Source organism: Cucurbita pepo, chromosome 14 (genome assembly GCF_057944985.1).
Source record: "Cucurbita pepo subsp. pepo isolate OVF chromosome 14, ASM5794498v1, whole genome shotgun sequence".
Classification (NCBI taxonomy): Eukaryota; Viridiplantae; Streptophyta; class Magnoliopsida; order Cucurbitales; family Cucurbitaceae; genus Cucurbita; species Cucurbita pepo.
In genome coordinates, this window is record NC_141811.1 from 11,457,805 (window position 1) to 11,485,685 (window position 27,881).

General features: G+C 36.8%; 3 protein-coding genes across 4 annotated transcripts; 1 reads left to right on the plus strand and 2 right to left on the minus strand.

Annotated features, from left to right (window-relative positions):
- The first annotated feature begins 811 nt into the window (after positions 1 to 811).
- Positions 812 to 14,881, plus strand: LOC111810634 (regulator of nonsense transcripts 1 homolog). The gene is made up of 29 exons (XM_023697368.2): positions 812 to 1,516; positions 4,123 to 4,374; positions 4,463 to 4,633; positions 4,741 to 4,791; positions 4,997 to 5,089; positions 5,177 to 5,272; positions 5,776 to 5,826; positions 5,907 to 6,025; positions 6,221 to 6,329; positions 7,058 to 7,180; positions 7,271 to 7,342; positions 7,523 to 7,594; positions 7,693 to 7,759; positions 8,635 to 8,777; positions 8,859 to 8,930; positions 9,010 to 9,138; positions 10,466 to 10,621; positions 11,047 to 11,160; positions 11,246 to 11,344; positions 11,417 to 11,494; positions 11,748 to 11,882; positions 12,102 to 12,176; positions 12,253 to 12,370; positions 12,546 to 12,916; positions 12,996 to 13,058; positions 13,143 to 13,214; positions 13,438 to 13,569; positions 13,648 to 13,767; positions 14,002 to 14,881. The coding sequence occupies exons 1-29, from the start codon at positions 998 to 1,000 to the stop codon at positions 14,137 to 14,139; spliced, it is 3,810 nt and encodes a 1,269-aa protein (XP_023553136.1). The 5' UTR covers positions 812 to 997; the 3' UTR covers positions 14,140 to 14,881.
- On the minus strand, positions 14,554 to 15,643 carry LOC111810636 (uncharacterized). The gene has a single exon (XM_023697372.2). It carries the CDS (start codon positions 15,641 to 15,643, stop codon positions 14,969 to 14,971), a length of 675 nt encoding a protein of 224 aa, XP_023553140.2. The 3' UTR covers positions 14,554 to 14,968.
- A 1,229-nt stretch (positions 15,644 to 16,872) lies between these two features.
- LOC111809969 (lon protease homolog 2, peroxisomal) lies at positions 16,873 to 26,402 on the minus strand. 2 transcript variants are annotated; one of them, XR_002817342.2, is made up of 18 exons: positions 26,128 to 26,402; positions 25,440 to 25,552; positions 25,158 to 25,266; positions 24,758 to 24,927; positions 24,496 to 24,587; positions 23,394 to 23,573; positions 23,218 to 23,301; positions 22,390 to 22,514; positions 21,653 to 21,854; positions 21,355 to 21,561; positions 20,837 to 20,967; positions 20,065 to 20,278; positions 18,858 to 19,157; positions 18,275 to 18,469; positions 17,931 to 18,176; positions 17,521 to 17,622; positions 17,163 to 17,438; positions 16,873 to 16,989 (listed from the first exon to the last, which is right to left on the minus strand). XR_002817342.2 is itself a non-coding variant. In XM_023696473.2 (17 exons), exons 1-17 carry the CDS (start codon positions 26,232 to 26,234, stop codon positions 17,355 to 17,357), a joined length of 2,661 nt encoding a protein of 886 aa, XP_023552241.1. In that variant the 5' UTR covers positions 26,235 to 26,402; the 3' UTR covers positions 16,873 to 17,354. The 2 variants fall into 2 exon arrangements, 1 of the variants encoding a protein (XP_023552241.1); XM_023696473.2 differs by having other exon boundaries at positions 16,873 to 17,438.
- Between the last annotated feature and the right edge of the window lie 1,479 nt (positions 26,403 to 27,881).

The following is a 27,881-nucleotide window of genomic DNA, read 5'->3' on the forward strand; positions in this document are numbered from 1 at the left end:
AATATTGAAATTTGAGTTTTTATAAATTATTTTTTAATTTATTAGATATTTTTCATATTTTTTTAATAAAAAATAGGTTGAAAACGGATATTATCCATTAATTTTTTTAAAAAATTAATATTTTCTTAAAAATAGATATAAAAATTGAAAAAAAATTATGCACAAAGAATATGATCCTCCAAGTTCTACAAGTTCTACGTGGAAAGTCCCGACTTTGATTTCCACTAAAATAATTTAAAAATTTTGTCGGGATAAAGATTGAAATAGGAGGCAAGGACAGAGAAGCCTTCCCTATCTCTATTCCACTCACTATTCCACTCAGTAAATATCTCTAAATTATAACATATATTAAAACCTATATATACGTATACACAGTTGAATTGAATCAATACTAAGCTTAATCAATTGGGTGACTAGCTGAATCAAATATTATCCAAATTTCGATCTTCAAAATGGTGATTTCATATCGAATTCAATCAAATGATATATATGGTCAAAATTTAAAATTGGGCTGAACTTAAATAGAACATGGGCCGACAAATGGGCTTTGAGCCCATTGACGAGGCTGAAATTCCACGTGTGAAATTCATAAATAAAAATTGATTTTATTAAAAAAAAAAAAAAGATCTCCGTAGCCAAACACCGAGGGCACGCGCCACACGTGCGCTTTAACAGCGTACAGTATTTTCTTGACACGTCACGGTCGGATTCACGCGACTTTAACCAACCACTTCGGCGCGTGAACTACAAACACTCCAATTTTTAATTATTTATTTATTTATTATTATTTTGAAAAAAAAAAAACTCTCTTTTTACCTTTCCCAGTTTCCTGTTCCTGTTCCATTTTTGTGTCTCTCTCTTGTAATGCCAGGCCAAACCCTAACCCTAATTTTATTTCCATTTCTTCCGAACCTTGAACTCCAACCACCTAAATCCTGATTCTTCATCTTCTATTTCTAATTGGGATTGATATCATTGTTATTGGTCTTTGATTTCCATGGATTCGCAGCAGAACAATTTGTTTGAAACGGCATCTCAACCTGATACGGGGAACGACGCCTACACATTTCTTGAGTTCAACACACAGGGAGAAGACTTCGATTATCCTGAATTTCGCGACCCTATTAGGTCCCCTGTAGCGTGGCCGACTCCTTCCGATTCGTTAGCGGATCATACGGACCGTGGTGGTGGGTCGGATCATCAGTCTGATGCATCTCCGGTTTCGGCTGCACCGGGAAGTGCCACGAAGGGCCGGACTGGTGGAGGTTCAGGGAATAGCGGCGGTAATAATCAAATGGTTGACGCATTGGCTGCCGGGATGAGTGGGTTGACGTTTGAGGATACGGGGGATGATGATAATTATGAGTTTGGGAAGGGAAATTTCACGGAGCATGCTTGTAGGTATTGTGGGATTTCGAATCCGGCTTGCGTTGTGAGGTGTAACGTGCCGTCATGCCGTAAGTGGTTCTGCAATTCGCGAGGGAACACGTCTGGGTCCCATATTGTGAATCACCTGGTACGCTATTCTGTCTTTGTTATTTGTTTCCGCGTGTTCTTCCCGAGATTTTTCAGTGTGTGGAAATTTTATAATTTTAAAACTTTATTTTTCCTTCGTATGGCGGAAATTCGATGATGATCAATTGCCGATGAATGTTGAATAACATGTGACAGTGTTGCGCAATAGGCGTTTATTATGATACTCTCTTATCAGGATTTGTTTTGCCTCGTATGGAAATTGTGGACGTACTATGCCGTTTAGCCTAGGTGAAATTGACATGAGAAAGGGCTGTTATATTTCTCTGTTTGTCGGTCGATTTTTCAGTTGCACGAATGGGGAATGCTATTTGTACCACGTTGTATCTTTACGTTATTATGCTGTGTTCTGTATTTTTCTCATCCAAAATTCTTTGACGTGTAATGTCTTTTTGGATAGAATCACAGTTTTCTTGTGCAATGTCCATATTAGTTTACTTGTTGGTCAGGTTTTAATGGGACTTTAAAAGTTGATTAAATGTAGCCTTATTCTTATACAACTCTAGTAGTTAAATATTGGAAGTAACATGTAACGACCCGATTTTTGATACCTCGAATTACAGGTTGTCACTACACTCAAGGGTAAAAGGGGCTGTAAAATTTTCTTTTGTAAAATAGGAGACTCAAAGAAATTTAAAAGTTGCATTCAAAACCAACATAAAAATAGTTTAAAGGTAATATCTGTAGAGTCAAATCAAAACCGTTTACAAAATACACAAGTTTCAAGAATAGCTTTAAAATAATAGTAAAATGACAAGGAAGAAGACTCGATCTAAAAGGCACCCCTTGCAGCTACATGTCTCTGCATGCTCCCGCCTTCAACAATATAAAAATACTCTATAAGCAACCTACTTGTAGGCTCTTGTCTGACTTAATCCTATAAACAGAAACTTAGGCTATGTGCTCATAACTGTTTTTAACGATCGCCCAAACTATGGCTAAACGGCTATACCAAGCTTGGTAGGTCACTGTACAACTACCCTCAGAATACCTCCTTTATGGGGCACTCAATCCCTCTCAGGTTCACAACCTAGGGGTTTTCTGTTTTCTTGGCTTTAGGTTTCACGTATGTCTAGGTCCTTCATCGGTCTTACGCTAGGAGCGCCTCGAGTCACTGTGGCCCATGAAAAAAAGGCCTTACGGTAATACTCGTCGGTATAGAGGAGCCCTTTTCGCTCTTAACGGTGACCGCACGCCATACCTATCTACTTACCGATCTCTAATTAGTGGATTTTCCCTAATGGTGTCGGACAACATCTACCTGTTCCTAAGATAGTAAACTATTTGTCACTACGCCCATTCCATGTTAGAATAGTAACTACCTGCTCATGTACTCTTAGTGGGTTAGAATAGAAAAACTACCTGTCACTATGCCTTTTTTAAACTTTGTTAGACTGGGACAGTAAACTACCTGCTCATGTTCCCTTATTGGTTTAGAATAGTAAAACTACCTATCTTAGGAATAGTAATTACCTGTTACTTTACCTTTTTCAGGTTAGAACAGTAAACTACCTGTCATTACGCCCTTCCAGGCTAGAACAGTAAAACTACCTATCACTATGCCACTTGAGCTGGATCACTTAAAAGGCCATGACTCTCCCCATTAGGCACCACCGACATAAGCTGCAGTAGTATACTCTCCATGGCTACTGATTTCCTCTATGGGTGACAACTAAGTCATGTGTAACAAGTAGACCTTAACCTCTGTTGATTAGTTCACGAATAGGGGTTGCGCCTTATCCGTCCCTACAAGGTACTTGGTCAACCCAAGGAGGCTATGAAACTCATGACTAGGTGCTATGACCAAAATACGTGAAAGAGTAACTCATAGTCTATAGAACCATAATTAACACTCTATGACACATAACAATTAGTCCAACTCATAACTAGGCAATTACGGGCTATCCAAACCCTAAATCAATGCATAACAATGAATAAAGACATACAACATGCTTATCATGCTTATTAAGTGATAATAATCCAACCTCAGCACACTAGGAAGCATATAAGTCCAATTATCTATCAGAGTTCACAAGATCATGCATCCGAAAGCTATATGACGGTGCATATAATTAAGTTGTGAATTATTCACATCATCTAAGCGCAATTCTCATGGTACTGGGTTACTTACTTGATTGTAGACTTCTTGAGCTTATTTTGGGTCTTCGAGAATATTCCAAATTTCTCCGAAATTCCTCAATATACCCTACATTAAGTCAAAAGAATAAAATTGGTGAAAATGGCTAGCTTCAAATTTGTTAAGAAGAAGGTTGAGAAACTAACCGTTGACTATACGGTCATCTTCTCCAACTTGCGTGCGTGCTATTCTGCTTTCCCCTTTTTTTTTGAAAAAATATCTTTTATTTATTTTCATAAAATTCTAGACAGAACATGAATTTGGTTTTTTATGCATGTTGAAAATAAAGCGTATTTACTTTTTTTGATGGGCTATTACCTTATTAATTTTCTTACTAGAGAACTGTGATTTGTACATAATGAAATCAAATTGTTTCTTTTATTTATATATATAAAAAATATCTTATTGGAGAACTTACATTAGTTATTTATTGAATGATACTATGATTTTAGGTCCGGGCAAAACATAAAGAAGTTTGTCTTCACAAAGACAGTCCTCTGGGAGAAACAATTCTCGAGTGTTACAATTGTGGGTGCCGAAATGTATTCCTCCTTGGATTTATTTCTGCAAAGACAGAAAGTGTGGTTGTTCTACTCTGTAGGGAACCTTGCTTGAGTGTAAATGCTCTTAAGGATATGAATTGGGACTTGAGTCAGTGGTGCCCTCTAATCGACGATAGGTGCTTTTTGCAGTGGCTGGTTAAGGTTTGTGTATCTTGCTGTAGAATCTATATCTCTGATATGTGGTAATATGTATGCATTGTCACTGTCCTAGGAACATTTTGGTTTGTAGATTCCTTCTGAGCAAGAGCAGTTGAGGGCACGGCAAATTAGTGCCCAACAAATAAATAAAATTGAGGAACTTTGGAAGACAAACCCAGATGCATCTCTTGAAGATCTTGAAAAACCTGGTGTGGATGATGAACCACAGCCCGTAGCATTAAAATATGAAGATGCTTATCAGGTGTGCTTGTTGTATCTAACCTTTAGTTAGTAGCAATCCTGGTGAAGTTTCATTTTTCTTTGATGCATGTATATTGACAAGGTGGCATTTTGTCTTTCCTATTGCAGTATCAAAATGTATTTGCACCTCTTATCAAGCTTGAAGCCGACTACGATAAAGTATTGTACCAAGACTCCTTATCTCATTTGCCTTTCTCTTTTTCTTCTTATTTTTTAAAGGAAAATACTTCCAGTAGGTCTGGCAATATCTAACTTCATGACCCCATAATGGTAGATTTTCCTGTTTTTTTTCCTTAAATGAATGATGTAATATTAGTTTTTCATTTAAAGACCTGTATAATATGATTCTCCATTTTTGTATTAGATGATGAAAGAATCTCAAAGCAAGGATAATGTGACTGTACGTTGGGACATTGGTCTTAACAAGAAGAGAATAGCTTATTTTGTCTTTCCAAAGGTACTGATGGTATTTATTATTTGCTAAATGGATGCTTTATTTTGCTTTTTTTTCTTGATTTTTAAGCTGCTTGATTTGTTGGTATAGGAGGACAATGAATTGCGTCTTGTACCCGGAGATGAGTTGAGGTTACGCTATTCTGGTGATGCAGCTCATCCAGCTTGGCATTCTGTTGGACATGTGGTATGTCTCTTTATTTTTATTTTTTAATTTTATGAGAAAATGAAAGAATTGATAATGGTGTACAAAAATTTAGCCCAACGAAAAGATTCCCTCAAGTAGGTGTGGGTTTGAAATCTTTGATTGGGGGGGGGGGGGGGGGGGCGGTGCCTTGATGAATACTGCTCCACATTTTTCTTAATTTTCTAATGGACAATTCGTATTTTTCAAAATAGTGAACAGTGAGGTGCTGATTGTTTTTTTAATGCAATTTAGTCAGGAGTAGAAAATATGTGTATGGTTAATTTGTCGATAAATTCACCTCCAATGTGCTTGATGTTTTTGCAGCTGAAGTTATTTCGGTTCTTTCTATCAGAATTTTTATTTTATTTTTTATTTTTTTATTTTTTTATTTTTTGTGAATAACATGTCTTACATTTTAGTGATTATTATGCTTTAAAAAACTAAATTGTCTCACTTGAGTTGGTAATTAATTGTATTGACATAAACTTGTTCTGCTGTGTTAGATCAAGCTAACTGCACAGGAAGAGGTTGCACTCGAGCTACGTGCTAGCCAGGTAGCACTCAGTTTTGATGGTTATATTTATTTGCTGGGTTAAGTCGTTTGTTAGTGACTATTTTATATTATGGTACATAGGGGGTTCCAGTTGATGTGGTCCATGGTTTTAGTGTTGATTTTGTGTGGAAGAGTACTAGTTTCGACCGAATGCAGGGAGCTATGAAGACATTTGCTGTTGATGAGACCAGTGTTAGTGGGTAAGAACTGTCTGCACTGTATGGATCAAGAAGTTAATTTCTATCAGGATCAATGAGCCTTCTTTATGATCCAACATTCTTGAATAACCTGTCCCCACTTTAATAAATGTGCTACAGAGATTGTATTTATAATAAGAAATGCTGCTTGATATATGTATTTCAACTAGCTATGACAATGCATGTTCTTATGTGCAGTTATATCTACCATCACTTATTAGGACACGAAGTGGAGGTTCAGATGGTTCGCAATACACTTCCACGTCGTTTTGGTGCTCCTGGTCTCCCAGAACTCAATGCATCTCAAGTATGCAACTAGTCTTAGAAATAAAATGCATCATGTTTATTTGTTTGGATTTGAAATTTCGATGTCATATTGAGTTTGTTGAAATATACGTGTATTGATTATCAAGGAACAATATAATTTGGTTCTTGTTTTAATGCTGTAGGAGTTTACCTTGGGGGGGGGGGGGTCTTGTTGTCGTATGGAATGATTTGTAATGAGTTCTGGTTTTCTCTTCAATATGTTAATATCCTTTTGATGATGGAATGTACTCTATTTTTTGTTTATAGAAAAAATCGATTGCTTTACACGGGGTTTGCAAAGTATAGAGGCCTTTCTTTTGCTTTTGAGATCTGCACACTTCTTAAGAGCAGTGAATGAGCTTGTCAATTTGATTAGTTTTATGACTATTTTTTTAATTTCGTGCATTCTGATTTTTAACTTCAAGCCTTAATGCTCTTTTGTCGAACTAAGCTTTTATTAAAGAGAACAATGTCTTAAGATCTCTTGTCCTTTTACAACATTTCATAGTTATAGTGACTATTATTGTTTCCGCTAATGAAAGTTGGATCTATTCCAGGTTTGAGTCATGTTAATGATATAGCGGGAACTCTTACAGCCATAGTGTTTACATGTGTTTTTATGATTCTATTTGGTATTTGTTTTTATCCTTTAGGCAAGCTTAGAACAATGTCTCAAGTTCATGATTTTGGCCACATTTTTTTGATTGGAAGTTTTCTCTTTATTGGTAGGTTTTTGCTGTTAAAAGTGTTCTTCAGAAGCCAATAAGCTTGATTCAGGGCCCCCCGGGTACTGGGAAAACTGTAACTTCTGCTGCCATAGTGTATCATATGGCCAAACAAGGCCAAGGGCAGGTCTACATTTTGAATACACTCTTCTAGTTGCCTTGTTTATTTTAATATTCAGTTATCAGATTATGAACGTAAGGTGTTCTCACTCGGCAGGTGCTGGTCTGTGCCCCTAGTAATGTGGCTGTGGACCAACTGGCAGAGAAGATAAGTGCAACTGGGTTAAAGGTAAAATTAGCAGTTGCTCCTCCTTGGAAACCACTTTTCCTATTATGTTTGTCAGATGTAATAGTTTATCGTTTTATATGTCTTGTGTGACCTTGTGTTGTGACTGCTTGGTTTTATTTGAGGCTATTGCAATAAAAATTGAATACCACTCACAATTTCTCACCTGCTTTTTGAATCAAGGTTGTTAGGCTATGTGCAAAATCAAGAGAAGCTGTAAGTTCTCCTGTGGAACACTTGACCCTTCACTATCAGGTATTTGATCATTGTGGATTCGAGCCTCAGCTGCAATGTGACTAAGTTCTCATTTTCATGTTTTACCGCAAAGTTTGATAGATTAAAACTCTTAATAGGTTCGACATCTTGACACATCGGAAAGAAGTGAACTTCATAAGTTGCAACAATTGAAAGATGAACAAGGTATGGGTTTCTTTGTATTTTAAATGAGAAATCATTTTTGTAACTAATATTCTTATTAGGAGATTTTGCATCCTCTGATTTCTCTGAAATGCTTTTGTCCGTGAAATATCAAATAGTTGCATCTCTTTTTAAGCTTCAGTTCCTTCTTGGCTGCTTTTCCATCTCATGAAACAGAGTGCGTAGTTTTGAATCCTTTTGTGATAAGTTGATATTCTTGGGACTGGGCTTGTAAGCGCGCAGTTTGATGTATACAACACCATGTCCTTTTGGAAAGTGCTCCTTTTCCCTCTTTTTATTCTCTTTTTAACTAATGGTCCAAACAGTGTGAAGGCTACTAAAAGTGTGCTCGTTAGTCCAATTACATTTCACTTGAGGCGGGTGATTATTATTTTTGTTGTAGTACATATCTACCAAAATTATCTTTCAGCGAGTTGTTAAAAAATACTTGGTTTTTTAATTATTTATTCCCAAATACCCAGACCTACGAACTGGATATATAAAATAGTGACAGTTAAACATCCTAATTGGTGTCTGATGGACCCAACTGTTAGATTTCATAACATCGATGAAAAATCTGTTTCTTATGGAAAAAATGATGGGCCAAAATGTTTGCACTGTTCTCTATCTAACTTGACAGTTAACGAAGGGAGTCTGAAAATTACATGTCGTTGAAAGCCTGAAAGAGGCTTCAAAAGGAATGGTACATTAAATACCATCGTCGCCTGTCTAATTATTGCAATGGCTATATTTTATTCTAAGCGTATTTCTTGGTGAGTAGTTGTATTAGCTAGTGTTAGCACTATTTCTCTTGCTCCATTTAAGATTTAGGTGCTAGTTTGTTGTTTAATAGCAGTCTCATTGTTTAATCATCACAGGGGAGCTGTCTAGCAGTGATGAGAAAAAATATAAAGCCCTTAAGAGAGCAACAGAGAGGGAAATTTCCCAGAGTGCAGATGTTATTTGTTGCACATGTGTCGGTGCTGGAGATCCTCGCCTGTCAAATTTTAGATTTCGCCAGGTTAGAGCAGTCGTCTCTGTTGTTATACTAATGTGAAATTGAAAATAACTTAAAAACTTAAAAGATTTTACCTTGGTTTAGGTTCTTATTGATGAGTCTACTCAGGCAACAGAACCTGAATGTCTTATTCCTCTTGTTCTTGGAGCAAAGCAGGCATGTCGAGTTTTCAATTCACGGATGTCATCTATTTAAATTGTGCTTCCTTTCTCCTACTGACTTTTTCTTGTTTTAGGCTGTTCTTGTTGGTGACCATTGCCAACTGGGACCTGTCATTATGTGCAAAAAAGCAGCACGTGCAGGGCTGGCTCAATCCCTTTTTGAACGTCTTGTTCTTCTTGGTGTGAAGCCAATTAGATTGCAGGTATTTGGTTTTTTTTACTTGCATATGATTCAAGGGACGTATGAAATTTTATTTCTATTTTGACATCAATCGAGAAAAGTTTCCTATCTTAGAATGTTACTACTCACTCTTTTCAGTTTCAGTGCTGGATAATTAGAATAGTCTTTTCTTATATTATATATAGCATATTTCCCCCTGTTGGAAACATCTTTTGTTGGTTGAATAACACTTCAGCGCTTGCTATATTTAGAAAAAGTGACCACTGTGATCAGGCTCCAATTGGAACTTCCTTTTAGCTAAATTTATTTTTCAGATAGATGTGTATTCTGAGGTGATCGCCTTTTTGCGATTCTTTGGAATATATAAGTACCGAGAGTCCTTATGATAAAGTTTGGGATGTGGATCACTTTAATCTTCAGTATGGACCATGGTCCACACGACAATATTTCTGTAATCATTTTTTTTTAATTCTAGTTCTTGGAGCCTTTTGTTCTTAGTGCCCCTAGGTAGTGGTTTTGGTTTGCGTTTCTGTAGGACCTCGTTTGGTTTCTCTTGCATTGTTCTTAATGAAAGCCGTTTATTAGGCTAAAAGAACGGATTCCACGATTCAGGCCTTGTGGATGATGGAGTTGGTTTAGTAAAAGTAAAAAAGAAATAATTTGCGGTGGAAGGAACTTTGTCTTTCGATTTTCTAGATTTGTTTTCTTTTTTTGGGGTTAATGACCACCCTCCAATATTCAGCAAACGTGCTGATCCTTCCCTCCAAAACCACCCCCCCTTCAAAGAAAATTTCCAAGAATATTACTTCTCAATCTTGCTATCTTATGCACTTTGAATCTTACTAACCATTGTTTACAACCAAACACCATGCGTTGGCCTGAACACACAAAAAGGACCACTTTAAGAAGGGGATTCCTAAGGCTACTATTATTGTGCACCATGATATTCGTATGACAGGTTCTAAGCTAGAATTTGAAGAAAGAGAAGAAGTATGTGGTGGTTTTAGAAGGAATTAAATGAAGCCAGATCATTCCTTTTTTTTTTTTTTTTTTTTGATGAGTTTGTTTTGATCCATTTTGATAACTTCTTAAAAGTTCTCTCATTTTGGGGTTCCATAATTTGAAGGAATAGGGAGTCTCCTGATGAATTCTTTGAGTTGCTTTATTTTATTTCTTGGCCTGTAATTTACGTACGTACTAGAATCCAAGAAGTTTTCATTTTTTTTAACTCTGCTTCTGGTATTTTACCTTTATTTTATATCTAGTCTTATTTTTACTATTAAAATAGTAAAGCACATCTAATTGTATCAGAATGTTGATGATATGTTCTCCTTTCTCTTTTATTGTAGGTCCAATATCGTATGCACCCATCCCTTTCTGAATTTCCTTCCAACAGCTTCTATGAGGGCACACTACAAAATGGAGTTACAATCAATGAAAGGCAATCGGCAGGCATCGACTTTCCATGGCCAGTTCCCAACCGTCCAATGTTCTTCTATGTTCAGGTATTAATGGATTCACGTATCTTTTAGAATTTGAATAGCAGAATAAAGAAAAAGGATCCTCCAGGGATGGTGGGGTTGTCCTAGTTTTGAAGCTACAAACCAATCTCTAATTATAAAGGAGATACTAGTCTTAGCACTCTTGAAAGGAGGAGCCCATGCTCTGAGTTTTGAGATGTACACGTTCAAAGAAAACTTGAATTGTATGCAACGTATATTCAGTTTCAAAGCTTTTAAATGTATCTTCTTTGGAATAATCATCAATTGGACATTTTGAATGTATATTCTTTCGTGGAAAAAAAAAGAGTGAATTTCAGTTTTGACATAGCTTATGTTATGCTAACTTGCCCCATGTGTATGGTGTTTCTAAGTAGTCTTCAGTTTTGCTTGCATTCATGTTCTCAATTTTAACATCGAACATTTTTTAGATGGGACAAGAGGAGATAAGTGCCAGTGGAACTTCCTACCTAAATAGGACCGAGGCAGCAAATGTAGAAAAAATTGTGACCACTTTCTTAAGAAGTGGTGTAGTCCCTAGTCAGGTACAATTTAGTTGTCATCTTCGGTTGTCAGGATGATATTTCCTTCTTTTTTTTTTAATATATGTTATTATCCTGTTTGCTACAGATTGGAGTTATTACACCATATGAGGGTCAACGAGCTTACATTGTGAACTATATGTCAAGAAATGGTGCTCTCAGACAGCAACTTTACAAGGAAATTGAGGTAATGCTTATAAAGAGTTTGTGGATGTCCTCGTTACTAGCTGCTGCAATTCTGCACTCTTTCTGTTGACAGGTTGCAAGTGTGGATTCATTTCAAGGAAGGGAAAAAGATTACATCATATTGTCATGTGTAAGGAGTAACGAACATCAGGTGGGTTACATTTTCAGGTGTAGTTACTGTCTTTTTCAAGCTTTTTTTAACTATCTATCACCGATTCACTTGAAAATTTAAAAGTGTACCCTTTCTGATGCTGTACATATATCCTAGAAAGCAAAGGCTAGAGTTTAAGGTGTTGGACATTTTAATTGCCTTGTGCATTAACTATTTTGTTTGTTAACCTTTTCATTTCCTTTTCAAATAAGGTTATCATTTTGGAGTAACTGATAAAACCTGTTCCTTTTAGGGCATTGGATTCCTTAACGATCCTCGCAGGCTCAATGTGGCTTTAACACGAGCTCGATATGGTATTGTCATTCTTGGAAACCCAAAGGTTTTGAGTAAACAACCTCTGTGGAATAGCTTGTTGACACATTACAAGGTATTTTGTGCTCAAGTAGAATATTTATATGGATTTTCAGTGAGTTGTGACCTTCTGATACAATATATTTGAAGCTAAGATCCCTGATTTATTATGATATATTTTTATTTCCCGATGAAAGTTCATTCTTATAAAATAAAATTGTGATATTTTTTCATCTTTCATCTAAGCTAAGTATTTGCTGTATTTCTGGCTTACTTCACTATCAATGTCCGGCAGGAACATGAATGCTTGGTTGAGGGTCCCTTGAATAACTTGAAACAAAGCATGATACAGTTTCAGAAGCCTAAAAAGGTAGACCACTGGATCAACAGGGGGGTGGGAGGACTTTTAAATTGATTGTTCTTCGCTGATTATTTTTATGCTTCAGATATACAATGATCGGCGTCTTTTCTTTGCTGGTGGGCCTGGAGTTGTCCCCAATGATAATTTTGGGCCTGTTGCCCCATCTGGTCCTAATGCCGATAGAAGAAGTAGTCGTGGTAGAGGTATGTTTTTTCCCCGGATGTTCTACAATTTTCATAAGTTCCCAACTCCGTTTTGCGGAAGTTGTTCTTAAGGATGCATATGCTACTTATGGCTCATTTCATGACCACGTAGATTGATCGTGCCCTTCCTTTTTTTTTTTTTTTTTTAATTGACAACTCAAATCTCCTAATTCAGGTTCGTACTTTCCTCCTCACCTGCCGAATGGTGCGCAAAAGCCTGGAGTGCATGCATCTGGTTATCCCATGCCACGAGTTCCTCTTCCCTCGTTTCATGGTGGTCCCCCGCATCCATATGGAATTCCAACTCGTGGAGCTGTACATGGACCAGTTGGTGCTGTTCCTCATGTTCCTCAACCAGGAAGTAGAGGTTTTGGGGCAGGGCGGGGAAATGTTGGTGCTCCTATTGGTAGTCAGCTTCCAAATCAGCAAGGCTCTCAACAAAATATTGGAAATCTTGGCTCCACTTTTAACTTTCCTGGTTTGGAGAGTCCCAATAGCCAACCATCCGTGGGTGGTCCGTTGTCTCAACTTGGGTTTGTTAACAATGTGTGTATTCTCTCTCCCTTCTCAGTATCCGTCTTGAGGGTTACCTTACTAAAAGTATCTTCGTTTGTTCAACCAATAGATGCCTGTTCAGCCGCCTACTCAAACATTTCGTGATGGATACTCCATGGGAGGAATTTCTCAGGTACTTAATTGGTGTATAATATGCTTAGTTTTTGCTATATTTGTCCTTAATCCACTTTTCTGAAGTAATTTGATGATTAATCAGGACTTCTTGGGCGATGACTTTAAAAGCCAGGGATCACATGTTCCATACAATGTTACTGATTTCTCCACTCAGGTACTTTTCTGCGAGAATGTAATTCGTGATTGCTAGCACTAGGGCCCAAGTTTAATTTTAAGGATATAAGTCAGATGCTTAAGTAGAAGATATAGAGCAATTGATACTAGAAATTATTTGCTCTATTTTTCTGAAGTAACAAGATTGAACATTCTTATGTTTCAAGGCACGTTAGGCATATCTTATTTTCATTGTGTGATACTCTCTTTTGGTTTATTTGTAGGCCTCTCAAACTGGATATCCCATTGATTATGTTAGTCAAGGAGCACAGGGTGGCTTTCCAGGGAGCTTCCTGAACCAGAATTCTCAATCTGGATATAACCGTTTCGGAACAGGAAATGATTTCATGTCGCAGGTTTTCTACTACTCTTTTGCTTTCCTTGACTTGATTTCTGAAGTATCTATTGGCATTTAACCTCCATCTGTCTCACAGGACTACATGAACCATGGTTCACAAGGTTTATTTACTCAAGTTGGTTTCAGCGATCCCTCACTAGATGAAGCCTCCCAAAGTCACTATAACGTGACAAATACAAACTCACTACAGTCTCAGGTTTCTCTTAATGCTCAGTATATTTGATAGTTTATTGTCAAGTTTTACTGAATGATAGGGTGTGGGAACAATTGGCTTGTTATATCTTCTCACATATATTACCATCAAGTGGGGGGTGGGGGGTCAATTCGATACGACTAACGCCAACTGTTGCATTTTAATCCTTCGGTTATATTTTCTCTGTTTTTTTTTTTTTTTTTTGTTGCTGAATAAAGAATAATAATTTTACATCAGGGCATGATGAATTCTCTCTACTCCCAGCCCTTTGCACATTACAATACACAGCCTTCGACCCAGCAGGCCCCACCACAGCAGCAGCAGCCTCAGCAGGGCCAGAGCTCTCAAAATCAGAAAATTCACTTTAGTGGTTGAAAGAGTGTAGGATTCACGGCGGTGATGGGTAGTCTTTGCATCCGGCAACTTGGTGTGCTATCTGTATGCAACTGTCTGCCTCTTGACTGCAAGCTTGCCATTTTTTGGTCAATATGATTGTTCTATCCTCAACCATTGTTGGTAACATGGGATTTGGCAATCTACTAATACTCAAGAGTGGACAGAAGACGGAAGTGCTGTCTTTCAGCAAAACAAGGGCGGCACATCCAGGGCTGAGAAAGAAAAGATAACCCATATTCCTGCTTGAGGTTTTGTGTTAATGAATAAAACTACCAATGTTATTTTGTGCAATGGAGCACTGCATGGCACGGTTTCGGCAAAAGGGTTCCATAATACGTAGGATCGGCTATACATTTTGTGTGATATAACCCTGGCAACTGATTCATTTGAAAAAAAAAAAAAAAAAACACAGAAGCAGCAGTCAAATGGACATTTTTGTACAGCAGCAGCTGGTGAAAGTTGCCTTATCTCATCCCTTCACCTCCCCGTGACATGTACCTGTACTCTGCTTTATCATTTCATCAAGTAGAGGATGGCTATAGACTATAGGAAGTATTAATATAATTTTCTTTTGCTTAGTGAGTGCTGCTACTACCCCATACAGGAATGAATGTATTTTGATATGGTATATATCTTTTGGTCTTGTTAGGATATATAATATCAGACTCAGCTCTATTGTGAAGTTGCCATATTTAATGCCATTTTGTTTGCCTTATCTTCATTGAGGGATGGTAATATGGAAAGAATTATTAAAGGCAATTGAACAGTTTATCTCATATCAAGCATGCCAATTAACATTCTTTTTTTATTAGGAGTTCCTTTCTTCATCAGGTGGTTGGAGATGGAAAATAGAAAACGAGTCTAAAATGGTGTGGTCGTCGTCTTCCTCACGAGGTTCATCTAGTTGAACTTGTGACTCTTCGACCTTGAATCCTTCATTCGTGAACTCTGTAAGGCACTCGACTGTCCATGGTCGAATCTCAGAAGCTGCCCAGATTTTGCTATGTTTCCCAGAGATGATCTTTAGGATGTGTGCTAGAGGGGCCATGTCCTCTGAGTCATAGAACAAATCCGACATCAAAATCAGGTCGAACTCACCGAACTCGTTTGCTCGACTCACCGATTCATCTAAGCCCCAGACGAGTTCCCTTACTTCAACTCGATCCTCGAGTCCATTGGCATCTACATTCCTCAACAACCCAGGAAGCAATGGTTCTACATCAGTAAGTACAACACGACGAGCACCAAGTAAAGCTGCCATCAAACCAGGGAGTCCAGCCCCAGCTCCGAGCTCAATCACGGTCTTGTCCCGGAAGTCGAAGTCGAATAACTTGCACTGAGTTGCCATCCATTCGGCTAGGACGAAGGCCGAGTTCCAGACCCAGGAACCGGTGAGAACTCTACCGGTTGTGGAATCATAGAGGTCGTCAAGCTCATGGATTACAACGTTTCTATCACTGATTTGGAATTCTCTAACGCCCATAGTAATCTCCTTGCCCTTTTCCTTTGCTGCTTCAATTTTCTTTGTGCCTTCTTTTATAGCAAAAACCATCCCCCCTTTTTTTCTTTTGTCATTTTTGAAGAATCCTATACCGTTCTCTCTCTCTCCCTCTTTTTCGAGAGTATCATTTAGGGATAAGATACCTCGAAGTTGAAGGAAAAAAAAGAGGGCAAGGATTATGAACGTATAATTTACTTTGAAAGGGGAATGCAATTCTCACTCCATCACATCTTACTTTGAGAACGGAATCGCTAAATCTTTCGTTTCAAGACTTTTGTTTTTCCAAATTCTTGAGATTCTTCGATGAGAGTTATTGGTAGGAAGTTTTAGGCATGGGAATTATTATAGATGGAGGATTTTTTTTTTTTTTTTAATAATCAAGAGCATCTTTTGTCATGTCAATTTATTACTTTGAAGGTAAGATGACTCTTAATAGCACTTTGAGTGGTGCTTTCTAAAGTGATTACTCAAAACAGTAATTTTAGTAGAGATAAAAGGCAATAACAAAGTTTCATTGGACCCATGGGTTTAGGGTTTAGGGTTTTTTAGTTCTCTTGAAATTTATAATTCTAATATTATGTTTTGTTGGTGCAGAGGTCAAAAATCTATTGTTTTGTTGGTGTGGAGGTCAAAAATCTATTGTTGATCATCAAATAATTTTCCAACACTTGCCCTAAAGGGATTTGAATCATTTATGGGCGAAACCAACCCTATATAAGAATATGCCCAAATAAATTCTATATATATTTGAGACCGAGTATCATCTCAGTCAAAACTCTATTGCCTTGTATTTCTTGTAAAAGTGATTCGATTGATATTCCAATCTTTCTTTTTCGAACTTATTGATTTGACCCATAAGCAAGACCGCCACACCATAACATATTGCCACTAGAAACTTTTGCAACTCAATTATGTAGGATGGAATTATCAAAGAACTCACTATAGGCTCAAGAAACAAACAGAAGATGGTTACGACAAGAAGAAGGAAAATGATTGAATAGCGAAACTCCTAAACATTTGGTGATCTCAGATGTGTCGACATCGATTGTGCCTCATTATCTCAATGAATCATTTTTTCAGACAGAAGAGGATTATGTAAACACTTACTCGAAATCTCAGTTATCAGGGAATTCCTTCCTAAATGATCCAATAAAGCGATAATGACAAAGTAGAGAAATAGAGCGATAATGACAAAGAAGTAGAGAAATTAGTGAAGTAAAAAGTTGATTACATATGAAATAAAATAGGTGAAAAGAACAAGCAGTATTCAGTTAGACTAGTGTTTATACATCAGTATACCCTTCCTTTCTTTCAGAACAGCCCCAAACCTGTGATAGTTAAAAACAGTTACACTTAAAAAGACTAAATATGTTTTGTTTATATATAAATACAGAATTATTTTCATAATTACAGGGAAAATAATCACGAGAAGGAAGAACCGCAGTTGACGATGATGAGCGTAGACTCGATGAAAGATGAAAGATGAAAGAACATCACATACCATTTTTATGCATACCAATTGAAACTTTCTGCAGCAAATTGGGTGACTTCCTTCTTGCACAAGAATAATGAGCAGAACTTGATTAGGCAGAGCCAGCTCCGACCAAATCGATAGCGTTTTTATCCGATGGACACAGCAATGTGCTAATATTCGATGACGGGTTCTAGACGATAATCATGCCATGTGTGCTTGTCATAACTTGGGGTGTAGCCTCCATGGACACCCACCTTCAAAAGCCTGTTCCAGGACGTCTTCCATCCGCTTAGCTAGTAATATCTAAATTGTGAAGAAAACAAGTCAAAAACATTGCAAATCTTGATACTAATCAGATCAGAGAAAGCATCTTTAATCTTCTTACCTCCAAACTAGCAAGCACGGCTGAAGGAACTTCCGCTAAATCTTTCAAATTTCTCTCTGGGAGAATAACCCTCTTTATCCCATAACGATGTGCAGCTAATATCTGCAAAATATCTCGCTTGCGTTAACATGAATGCTTCCTATTATATAAACACGGTTAAATTACATGTTTAGACCCTGAACTTTGAAGTTTGTGTCTATTTGATTCTTCGGTTTTCAAAAGTATATAATAAGATTCTAAACTCTCAATTATGCGTCTAATAGGACCGTAAAAAATTTGAACGTTCTAAACATCATAAATTTTGATTTTATGTCTAACGAAGAACTTTTAATTGAAGCTAAACTTTTAATTTTGTATCCAGATTTCAAAGACTAAATCTATAATAAAATATGAGATATGAGATGATATACCTTGTCCTTGATGCCACCAACAGGTAGAACAAGACCCCTCAGAGTCATCTCTCCTGTCATTGCAGTATCAGCCCTAACTCTTTTCTTACCAAACAGTGAGACCAGAGCTGTTACAAGAGTCACACCAGCTGAAGGCCCATCCTTAGGCACCGCACCAGCGGGAAAATGTATATGAATATCACGACCCTCCAAAAGATTAGATTCACAAGCTGCTGCCAGTTTCAGATCTGTTGCCCTCGCTCGTACCTGTAATTATGCAATGGCGAAGAGAGGTTTCATTCATTTGAAGCGATAAAATTATATTTATGAAAGCACGCAAGTATCAAGATGAATAAGATACCCACCCAGGTAAGGGCTATCTGAGCTGATTCTTTAATGACGTCACCGAGCTGGCCAGTGAGATGTAATTCTCCCTTTCCAGACATTACTGTAGCCTCCACGAACTGAACCTCTCCCCCAAAGGCAGTCCAAACCAATCCAACCGATATCCCAGGTGATATAACCCGCTCGGCTGCTTCTCTGTCGTCAAACCTAGGAGGCTGCAGTACAGTAACAAGAATTAACAATATGTGGAAGATGCTTTCTGGAAATTCCAACTGAGAAGAAGAAAGAATTAGAAAAGCTTTCTATTTCGGTAGCTCAATTATATGCCAACAAACCGATAAAGATATGCTCACCCACATATAGGACATCGGTCACATAGTCGCTCAAAGATCAAGAACTATTCATTTAGCTCGGCAGCAATAGACTTTGAATTGAATATCTAACTTAGGGTAGAAAGATTCATTAACTAATTGATAATAAACTAGCATGTATATTAGTGAAGCAGAAAAAAACTGTACACAGCACAATTACAAACTCCAGTAACAGTTTCAAGTAATTGGCACACATTAACAACATTAGCAAGAAGGGCACAGGAACTATTACCCCAAGCACTTTTTCAAGCATAGCCTCATCAACAACCAATGGAGAGGCCATCCTCAATGGGTTTGGCATCTCATGATCCGCTCCGATTGGGATGACCTCCATATCTACTTCAGCTCCATCAGAAAGTCTGTTTTCCAACAGAGGAGAAGAAACCTGATGCACATCTTTATTCAACGGGGCAGTTTGATCTCTTTCCACAACTCTAACAGCAGCAGCACGAGCCAAGGCAGCCAAATTTCTTTCAAGGTTTCGTACACCAGCCTCTCTAGTGTATCTTTGAATAACAAGTTTAACCATAGCCTTTCACAAATAACAGGTACGTATAAATTGTTTTCATATATAATAAGAGTAACTAAATTATATAACAGCTATGAAACAACACGGCCTTGATGATGCATTTCCATAGATAAAAAGAAACCCACTTTTGAGATGAAGACACAGACAGTTACACATTAAATGCTGTAGGATCACGTGAAACAAACAAGCCTAGGAGAATTATTATTATTTAATATTTATTGATTTTTAAAGGAAAACAGATATTTTCATTGATGAAGAAAATAGTGCAGGAGAGAATCCAAACAGCCCGGCTGAAGAGAGAAAAACCAAAAAATAAGAAAATAAAAAACAGAAATTACCCAAATAAAATAAGAGCAGATAAGACATAAAGCTACAAAAATGCCCCCCAATTGTTACAAATATCTTGGAAATCTCCAAACGATCGGACCATGAATGGTAAAAATCATGAATTTCTCATAATCATACGGCATCACATGCAGACCTAGCCTTGAGATGAAGAGAAAGAAATCCTGTAAAGCAGTAAAATTGGAACTGGAAATACACCCAGAAACAGGAATTATGAGACAGCAAAGACAACGGTTCTGTAGAATGTTTTTAGTTGCAGTAAATAGGTGCTTAAAGAATTCATACTATTGCAACAGGCCCCTGATCATAAATATGAACTTGTGCAAGAAGAAGGAAAGGGTAAATATTGAATAATGGGCATGGTAATTACACAAGGCTATTATGTGGGAGGGCAGAAACTCGATTCAGGATGTATGTAGGAACCAGAGTAAGGAGAATTACAGTACAAGGTAGGAATAACAAGAAAAGAGCGAGCAGAAGATGATCAATAGACTCTTGAAACTTCTTCAGGTTTGTAAAGATAGAACAATTAATTGTAATCATCATTATATTAAGAGTTAACTACCTCTGGAATTTGAAGAAATTCAGCGCTTAGTCCATGTTGTTCCAAAACTCGAGGAATCAAATGGTGCATTGCAATCTTAAGTTTTTCCTCTGGTGTGTATCCAGGCAGCTCAATGACTTCCATCCTATCTAAAAGAGGAGGAGGTATGGGCTGCATTCTGTTAGCAGTGGCCACAAATACGACATTTGAAAGGTCAAATGGGACATTCAAATAACTATTGATCATTAGTTAAGGAATCACTTCGAGTACCTTAAGGATAAAAAAGCAGTTTTAGAATTTCAACAACACTAAGCATTAAATATGTAGAAAACTTAGAGGCAACTCATGTATGGAAACAGTATACACACCAATTACGCTTAACCAGCAAAACCCCTACCTCAAAACAGCAAAAAGAAAAAAAGCTAAACCTACAGAGGCATCATTACCGCAGCTCACTCGTCCTTTCCAACCTCATCCTCAGTAAGTATCATATTTCTTTCCAACCATGAAACCTAGACATTCAAACATTATTTGGTTCCTTAAGCACCTTCTATTTCTTTCTATTCATTTACAAAAACAAATTTCACAAACAGAAGAGCAAAACTTAATGCCTCGAGAGAGACATTTCCAAGGACACTAATGTTTTGATCTGTTTAAAACCTTTTAAATAATCTTCCTCACCTTCATTCTTGCCTTCATAAAAACATACAGAATCTAAACATCATAGCACGCTCTATAACCAATACGAGTGCAGTGTACAAATAAGTTAATAAAAACCATTAGATTAGGATACTGATCATTGAACTTCTTGTTCTGTTCAGGGTCAAGAACCTCCAGTAGAGCTGAAGCTGGATCGCCTCGCACATCAGAGCCTGTCTTGTCAATCTCATCTAATAGCATGACTGGGTTGCAAACAGCTACTCTCTGTAAAATGTTAAAGAAGAAATTTCAAGGGTAGATAAAGCATCAAACCAAGTCACCCATAATCTGCATTTAGATGAGAGCAATAACAAGAACAAGTTTTCCTATTCCTTCCTAACCGCAACTCTCAAAGGATTCTTACCATTGATAAGCACCTTAACCTTCTTGAAAGGAAAAACACCCAAGTCTAAAGTTTCATAAGGTGAAAAGGAAAAATGATAATAAATAAAAATGGATTGGATAAGAAGCATCAAACACTAAAGACAATTATCAACAAAACAATAGTTTAATCTACCAAGAACCTGCTGCAAACAAACGCTGAAGCTTTAGATAATAGTATTCTGAAAGAGCAATTAAATTTGGACCAATAGGAGGCGAGGGGAAGGCTACCTTCAGTCCATCAATAAGACGCCCTGGCATGCTTCCAATGTAGGTCCTCCTATGTCCTCTAATGTCAGCCTCATCTTTAACACCACCCAGGGATATGCGTACAAATTTTCTGCCCAGAGCAGCAGCAATAGATGATGCCAAAGATGTCTTTCCCACACCTGGTGGCCCAACAAAGCACAGCACAGGCCCTCTTGCATCTGGCTTAAGCTGATCATGTTGGATGGAGTCAAATAATACCGAGTTTAAACTCAAATGTGAAAATACTGAGCGTTGAAAAAAATATTTGATGATAAGTTACCTTCCGAACAGCAAGATATTCAATAATTCGTTGCTTGACCTTGACCAAACCATAGTGGTCACTATCAAGACGTTCCTTGGCAGCTTTCAAGTCTAATTCATGTTCTTCAGTAGCCTTTTTCCATGGAAGGTCAGCAAGAAGCTCAAGGTAAACTCGCAAGCTGTTATATCCCGGTTGTTGAGGTTGCATCTTTTTAAGGCTCCTGTGAAGATTATACAAATAGAGGTGTAAAATTAGCTAATATATAAAAATCTCATCTGATCAGAGATTCACAATGTAGCTAGGATAATTAGCCAGCCATGATACGGTACATCCAAATAAAAAATGTGCTAATGTCATCAATAATTTCCTGTAAACCATTAATGCTTCTAGCAAGCTATTAAGATTGGTTGTGCATGTTTGATAGTGTATAGCAACACAAATCTACTTCCTAAAGTACATGTCAATATAATCTTTAGGACAACACGTATCATATCAGATAACAATATTCAAAGCTGTAATTTCAGAAAAAGTTCGTTAATCATCTGTGCTTATGGGGCTGTAAAACCAAGCATCATACTACATTTCCCACCACAAGATTAGATATAACCACCATATCAACAATAAAAACAAACACAAAGAAGAATTATTTCACTATCTTTTTTCCCTGTGTTTTGCAAGTGCTAACTATGAGAACAAATCAAAACTTTAGCTGCACGAAAACAAAACCTATACTATGTCTTTTCAGAAAGTCATACCTCAGCTCCCTCTGGGCATGCTTCCAGATATTGGCAGGCATTTCAGCACTTTGCATCTTTCTTTCCAGGGCAACCAAATCATCTTCATCGTGATCATCACCAAGCTCCTCCTTTATGGCCCTCATCTGCACATCATACAATAAATGACAAGGGTCGGGTGGTCTAAAATGATAGTCACGATGAACCAGCAAAACCAGTCACCAGATTAAACAACCTACATGGTGAAAGTGGAAACCTGACCTCTGTCAGAGGCACTTTTCTATAACATTAGATATCTCACAATTTTGAAATTATTCTCAACAATAACCGCAGTAATTAGCTCACTTGAGAATGACATAATATTGGATCAAACACGCAATCAGTACCACAATCAATTTATATTTAAGTTGAACATAGCAATTTCAATAAAGTAATAAAATCAGCTAAAATTGTTAAGGGTACCCAATTATTAGAAAGATTGTGAGTTGTTCCTTACGTAAAAGCGATATGCATCAAATATTTGAATCACACAATAGAACTCAACATATTTGGTTGTAAATAACGTAAAACTATATGCATTAATAGCTAAAATAGCAGGTTAACAGCCAAAATGGAATTCACCATATGTATGGATTTTCACAATTACGTAAAATCACATGCCATTAGGCATGACACCATTGATTAAGCATCCAAGCATCCAAACCGATGCCCATGCTTTCATCATTTAGTGATAATGAATACAAACTCAGTCACACCATAAAATAACAAAAATCTTGGACATAAGTGATGTTCCTACTGTCTGACTACAGGGTGAAAAAAAACTATTATAATTGCTGTGTGAAAGCTAACCTGCTGGCGCAAAAGGAATTCTTTCTGTGATTTTGACAACTGTCCTTCTACTTTTTGCGTAATCTTCTCAGCTACACGTATTGACTGTTGCAAGTAATAACAACATGACTTTACAATAAGAAAAGGGAATATTGAAGTGACGTTCACTATTATTGACTCTTTGATAAAAGACTTGCCTGCAAATGCCTGTCAACTAACTCCATTGCTTTTGAAAGCCTTACTCTTAAGTCAACTGAATCCAGCATAGATAATTGCTCTTCAAAACTCATCTCAAAGCTGGCGACAAATATATCAGCCAGTTTATGAACTGGAACTGTCTCCAAAAGAACCTTAATCCTTCCTCCAGTTTTTTGTTTCTAGAAGCGGAAAAAGGTGTGAATTACTGTTCCAAAGGTTGACTTAGATGTACATAGTAATAACAGAAGTGGTGAAAAATTGAATGGACTTGATTTTAAAAGAGAAAAGAATTAATGTAGTCTAGAAAAGTAAAATCTCCGTTGATAAAGAAACGAAATTTTCCATTATCATTGAGGACCAGCAACAAATATCTTCCTTCAAGTGAAGTTATAAGAATTCCCCAACAGAAAACAGATTTAAACCCACATTACAAAAAGTACCCCCCCAAAGTAACTGAAACTAAAACTGTTACCCATTAACCGTTTATTGAAAACCCAAGAAACACTAAGGATCCTGAAAGTGTGGGCCCAACATTTGCTGCTGTAAGAACACTAAAATTCTCGACTTTACTACGCCATAAAACAAAATGACAGAATGAAAGGTAGACTTATGGGATGGCATTTCTTTTATAACCTATTTGCAATATATAAACCACCCAGCGTACCAACCAAACTAAAACATAAGCTTTCCCTGGACATCTTGATTTACAAAAAGCATTTAACCACACCTTGTTAACTTTGGAGAAAATAGAATTTACATTCACTAAAGAGTTAAAAAAGAAAAACAACCCCTGAAACTGCCTTCCATTTATTGTTTTGAGAAGAGAAAGAAACACCTTCCAATAAGTTCATCACCTCTAACAAAAGCAAATCGTTTGCCGAACCAATTCTAGGAATAATAACCAATTGGATTTTTCCAACAAAAAATTTAGCAGTAGTCTTGTTGGAAAGAACTCTAGCATTAATCTTGTCTCCATGCACTTGAATTGGCCACAAAGTTAATGATTTTATCTTGCTTTCATGAAACACATGCCATCTTTCAACACCCTGAATAAAGGTAATAACCATGTAATAAAATAAAAGAGATAGCATCACTGGATACCTGTTCAAGAACCGATATAAGCTCCATTGCAGTAGCTTTGAATTGTCGAGATAATGAAACAAATTCAGGGTCTTGCTCCACTTGCTCCATCTCTAAGTAAGATGATAAATAAAGAAGCAACTAACAAGGTCAGCAGATGAGTTGAAAAGGCAACCTATTTGTTTAATCAACGAACTCAAAAAGTCTGTACAGAAAACCACTTCCAAAAAAATCATATCCTTTCACCAATTTATGAAATATAAGAACGCAATCAACCACCAACCTTCCTTTGTCATTTCTGAATGTGATATTCGTGCAGTATAATATGTTCCCCTGGTGCTAAGTTCCTGGACAGTAAATCTACATAAACCTTCTAGCACAACTGTATATGTCACTCTTCCACTCGGTTTCTCCACTCCTCTAGAAAGTTGCAAGGCACGAGCGGCAACACCCCTGACAAAAAGGATTCCAGACAACCAGCCTCTCAACTATTACCCCATCTTGCATTTTGTAACATTATACAAACATAACGAAAAAATTGTATGTTGAGTTATATGGAGAAAGATATCGATTACAATGAGAAAAGGTCGAGAAAAAACTTCATAGGTACTTCTGCTATCTTATGGTTGGATAAACAGAAACGACTAGATTATGGAATGACAAAATACAAATAGACATCATACCTTGAATGCCATTGAATAACTTCCTGATGATTTTTCCCATCTACCCTTTGCGAGTCAGAGGTACCAGATTGAACCCTCGAGCTACGATCTCCAGAATCACTTCCCACACCTAACCATTATTTTTGTTTTTCTGAAACAGTTAAATTGTTTTTTTCCTCGTCCCATAACCAACATTACAAACATACATCACACCAACAAAACTTCTTCGTACAATAAAACATCCAATCAAAATGCAGCTGCTTAACCCTTAATTGATTATAAAATAAGCAGCAAGCTAACTACCTTGAGATAACACAGGACCTATCGCTGAGGCGTCAGCATCATCTCGAACTGGAAGAATACCAATCAATCCCTTCTCTTCTCGCTGCCACAACTCTTGCTCCACCAGTTTCACACTGCGTCCATAGTAAAACATTTTACACGTCAACCTTTTGTCAACGTCCATAAACTGTGCACAATCTCACAACAAATGCAAATTGCAATTAGGAACAAGAATATTAGATTTTCGTGTGAAAAAACATTTCAAAAATCCGAAAAGTTTGAAATGAGTTCCAACATGAACTGAAAACTGATTATCAAAACATAAAGACAGAAGTCAAACACAACCAAAAATCTCCCACAAGACGCCGTACAGACGAAAAAGCTAAAAAAAAATTGGCCTCCCTCTATCGCCAAAAAAAAGAACAAAATTCAAGTTACACACAAATTCAGCTATATAATTTCAACAACAACAAAAAAAAAAGTCCGAATACCACGATCAGGCGAGTTAAGTGATGATCCAAAGCTACAAGCTCCAAATTACCGAAGAAAAAAAAAAAAGTCAAAATCACTCAGAACAAAATCAAGTTAATCAGAATTTCCTTGACGCTCAAGAAAAACAGCATGATTTTGCATTAAAGTCAAATTACCGGTGAACAGGAAGAAGAAGAAGAAAACAGAGCTGTAATCACTAGTATTTCTTGACACGTACCTGCTGGAAGAAGTGCATCGAATCCGAATAATGGCGCCTGGTAACAGAACCTTGTTTCTGAAGGGAAGAATTCCGAGTCGACTCGGTAACTCCACCGATTCCACCATGATTGCAGTCGATGAAGAAGAGAGAGAGAGAGAGAGAGAGAGAGACGTCTGTGGCAGAGGTGGGGAAGACGAGAGTGGGTTTTAACAGACCAAAACGACGACGTTGAATCTTCGCATCAACAGCAACAAACCTTCTGAATCTCTTACTTCTCCTTTCCTTCTGGTGGAGTATTTAAAACAAAAACATTTTTGTGAAAAAGCCCCTTGAATTTTCATAATTAGATTTTCGCCTCGGTTGTTTTGAAAATTTGCTTTATGGACCCCACAAAATGCAATTATCTTGATAAGTCGGTTGAAGAGTTCGGATAGAAATTGAATGCTGCCTCACCTAATTTCTTTTCTATTATTATTATTTTATTAAAAAAAAAAAACAAAACTTTATTTTATTTTCCTATAAATAAATTTAAATCGTGGAATAAAATAAAAATTTAAACTAAATATATCCCGTCCGTTGTAACTAGAGATGTCCACAAGACGACGACGGAAAAGTTTCTCCATACCTATTTCCCCGTCTATTTCATTCACTGTTCCCATCTGTGTCATTTAAAAAAAAAACATTTTTATTTTATGTATACTTTTCATTTTTTTCGAATAAAAACTATTAATATAATACGCTTAAATTATTAAAAAACATTTTTATAATTATTATTGGTTAATTTTAAAATTTAAGAAGAGTATTAGTTTTTTCAATCCATAATTTAATAATTAATTCTAAAATTGGAATAAATTTAAAAAATTTCTAAAATTGAATTATTAAAAAATTGAATAGTAAAAACTAGCATTGGTATTGAGACTCGAACTCATAGGGAAGAAAATTTATGGATGTAATCAAATCAAATATGCAGTCCGTTATAGGAGAAAAATCAATGTACTTTTAATGTCGGATCGGGATCAACTAGGACAAAAATAAAGCATTGGGTCGAACTCTTCTTTGGTGTCAAGGTAATAGCTATGAATAGTCCTCGACTCCCGGGAAAGAGTAGAAGAATGGGACCATGCTAATGCTAGTCAAACACTTACCCGTGCTTCCTTAAAACAAACAGAAAAAATAGATTAAAATTGTGAATATAATTAAAAGAAAGACGGAGGGAAAAAGATTAAGAAAAAACAAGAAAAGACAGAGAGGGAAGATTGTGAATGAGAATGAGATATGGAAGATTATAAATATAATTAAAAGGAAGATTTAACGGTAAGAGACCCGAAGATTATGAATATAATTAAAATGAAGAAAAAAAAATGGAAACATTATAAACTAAAAGAAAATATCTCAGAAATGTTAAAGGATATTAAACATCAAAACAGAATATATGAAAAAATGCTGAAGGGTATTAAATGGTTCGTATAAAAATAATACTATAACACACATATATATTTCCAGACTTACCTCATACAAAGACTCTAACGTTCGCATGAAGTATAACACATGGACGAATGTAAATTAAAGAAACATGTCACTGGCTCACATAGGTTGACTTGGATTTCAATGGACAGAATCAAACTTTCATTACGGATAATTTCGTGACATCCGTCTAAGCTAATCAGATAAGTGACCTTACTATCAGCATAATTTATTTGATGTTGACACGTGTCCCGTGGTTTTGCATGTGTCATATATATTGATATGTGTGAATTGTTTATGGATCGATA

Coding starts and splice junctions, on each gene's coding strand:
- LOC111810634 (XM_023697368.2), top strand. CDS start 998: ATGGATTCGCAGCAGAACAATTTGTTTGAAACGGCATCTCAACCTGAT. Junction 8,778..8,858: donor CAAATTTTAGATTTCGCCAG/GTTAGAGCAGTC, acceptor ACCTTGGTTTAG/GTTCTTATTGATGAGTCTAC. Junction 9,139..10,465: donor TGAAGCCAATTAGATTGCAG/GTATTTGGTTTT, acceptor CTTTTATTGTAG/GTCCAATATCGTATGCACCC.
- LOC111810636 (XM_023697372.2), bottom strand. CDS start 15,643: ATGGGCGTTAGAGAATTCCAAATCAGTGATAGAAACGTTGTAATCCAT.
- LOC111809969 (XM_023696473.2), bottom strand. CDS start 26,234: ATGGTGGAATCGGTGGAGTTACCGAGTCGACTCGGAATTCTTCCCTTC. Junction 20,279..20,836: donor AACAAGAAGTTCAATGATCA/GTATCCTAATCT, acceptor AATGATCAATAG/TTATTTGAATGTCCCATTTG. Junction 19,158..20,064: donor AATTTCTTCAAATTCCAGAG/GTAGTTAACTCT, acceptor TATTTGTGAAAG/GCTATGGTTAAACTTGTTAT.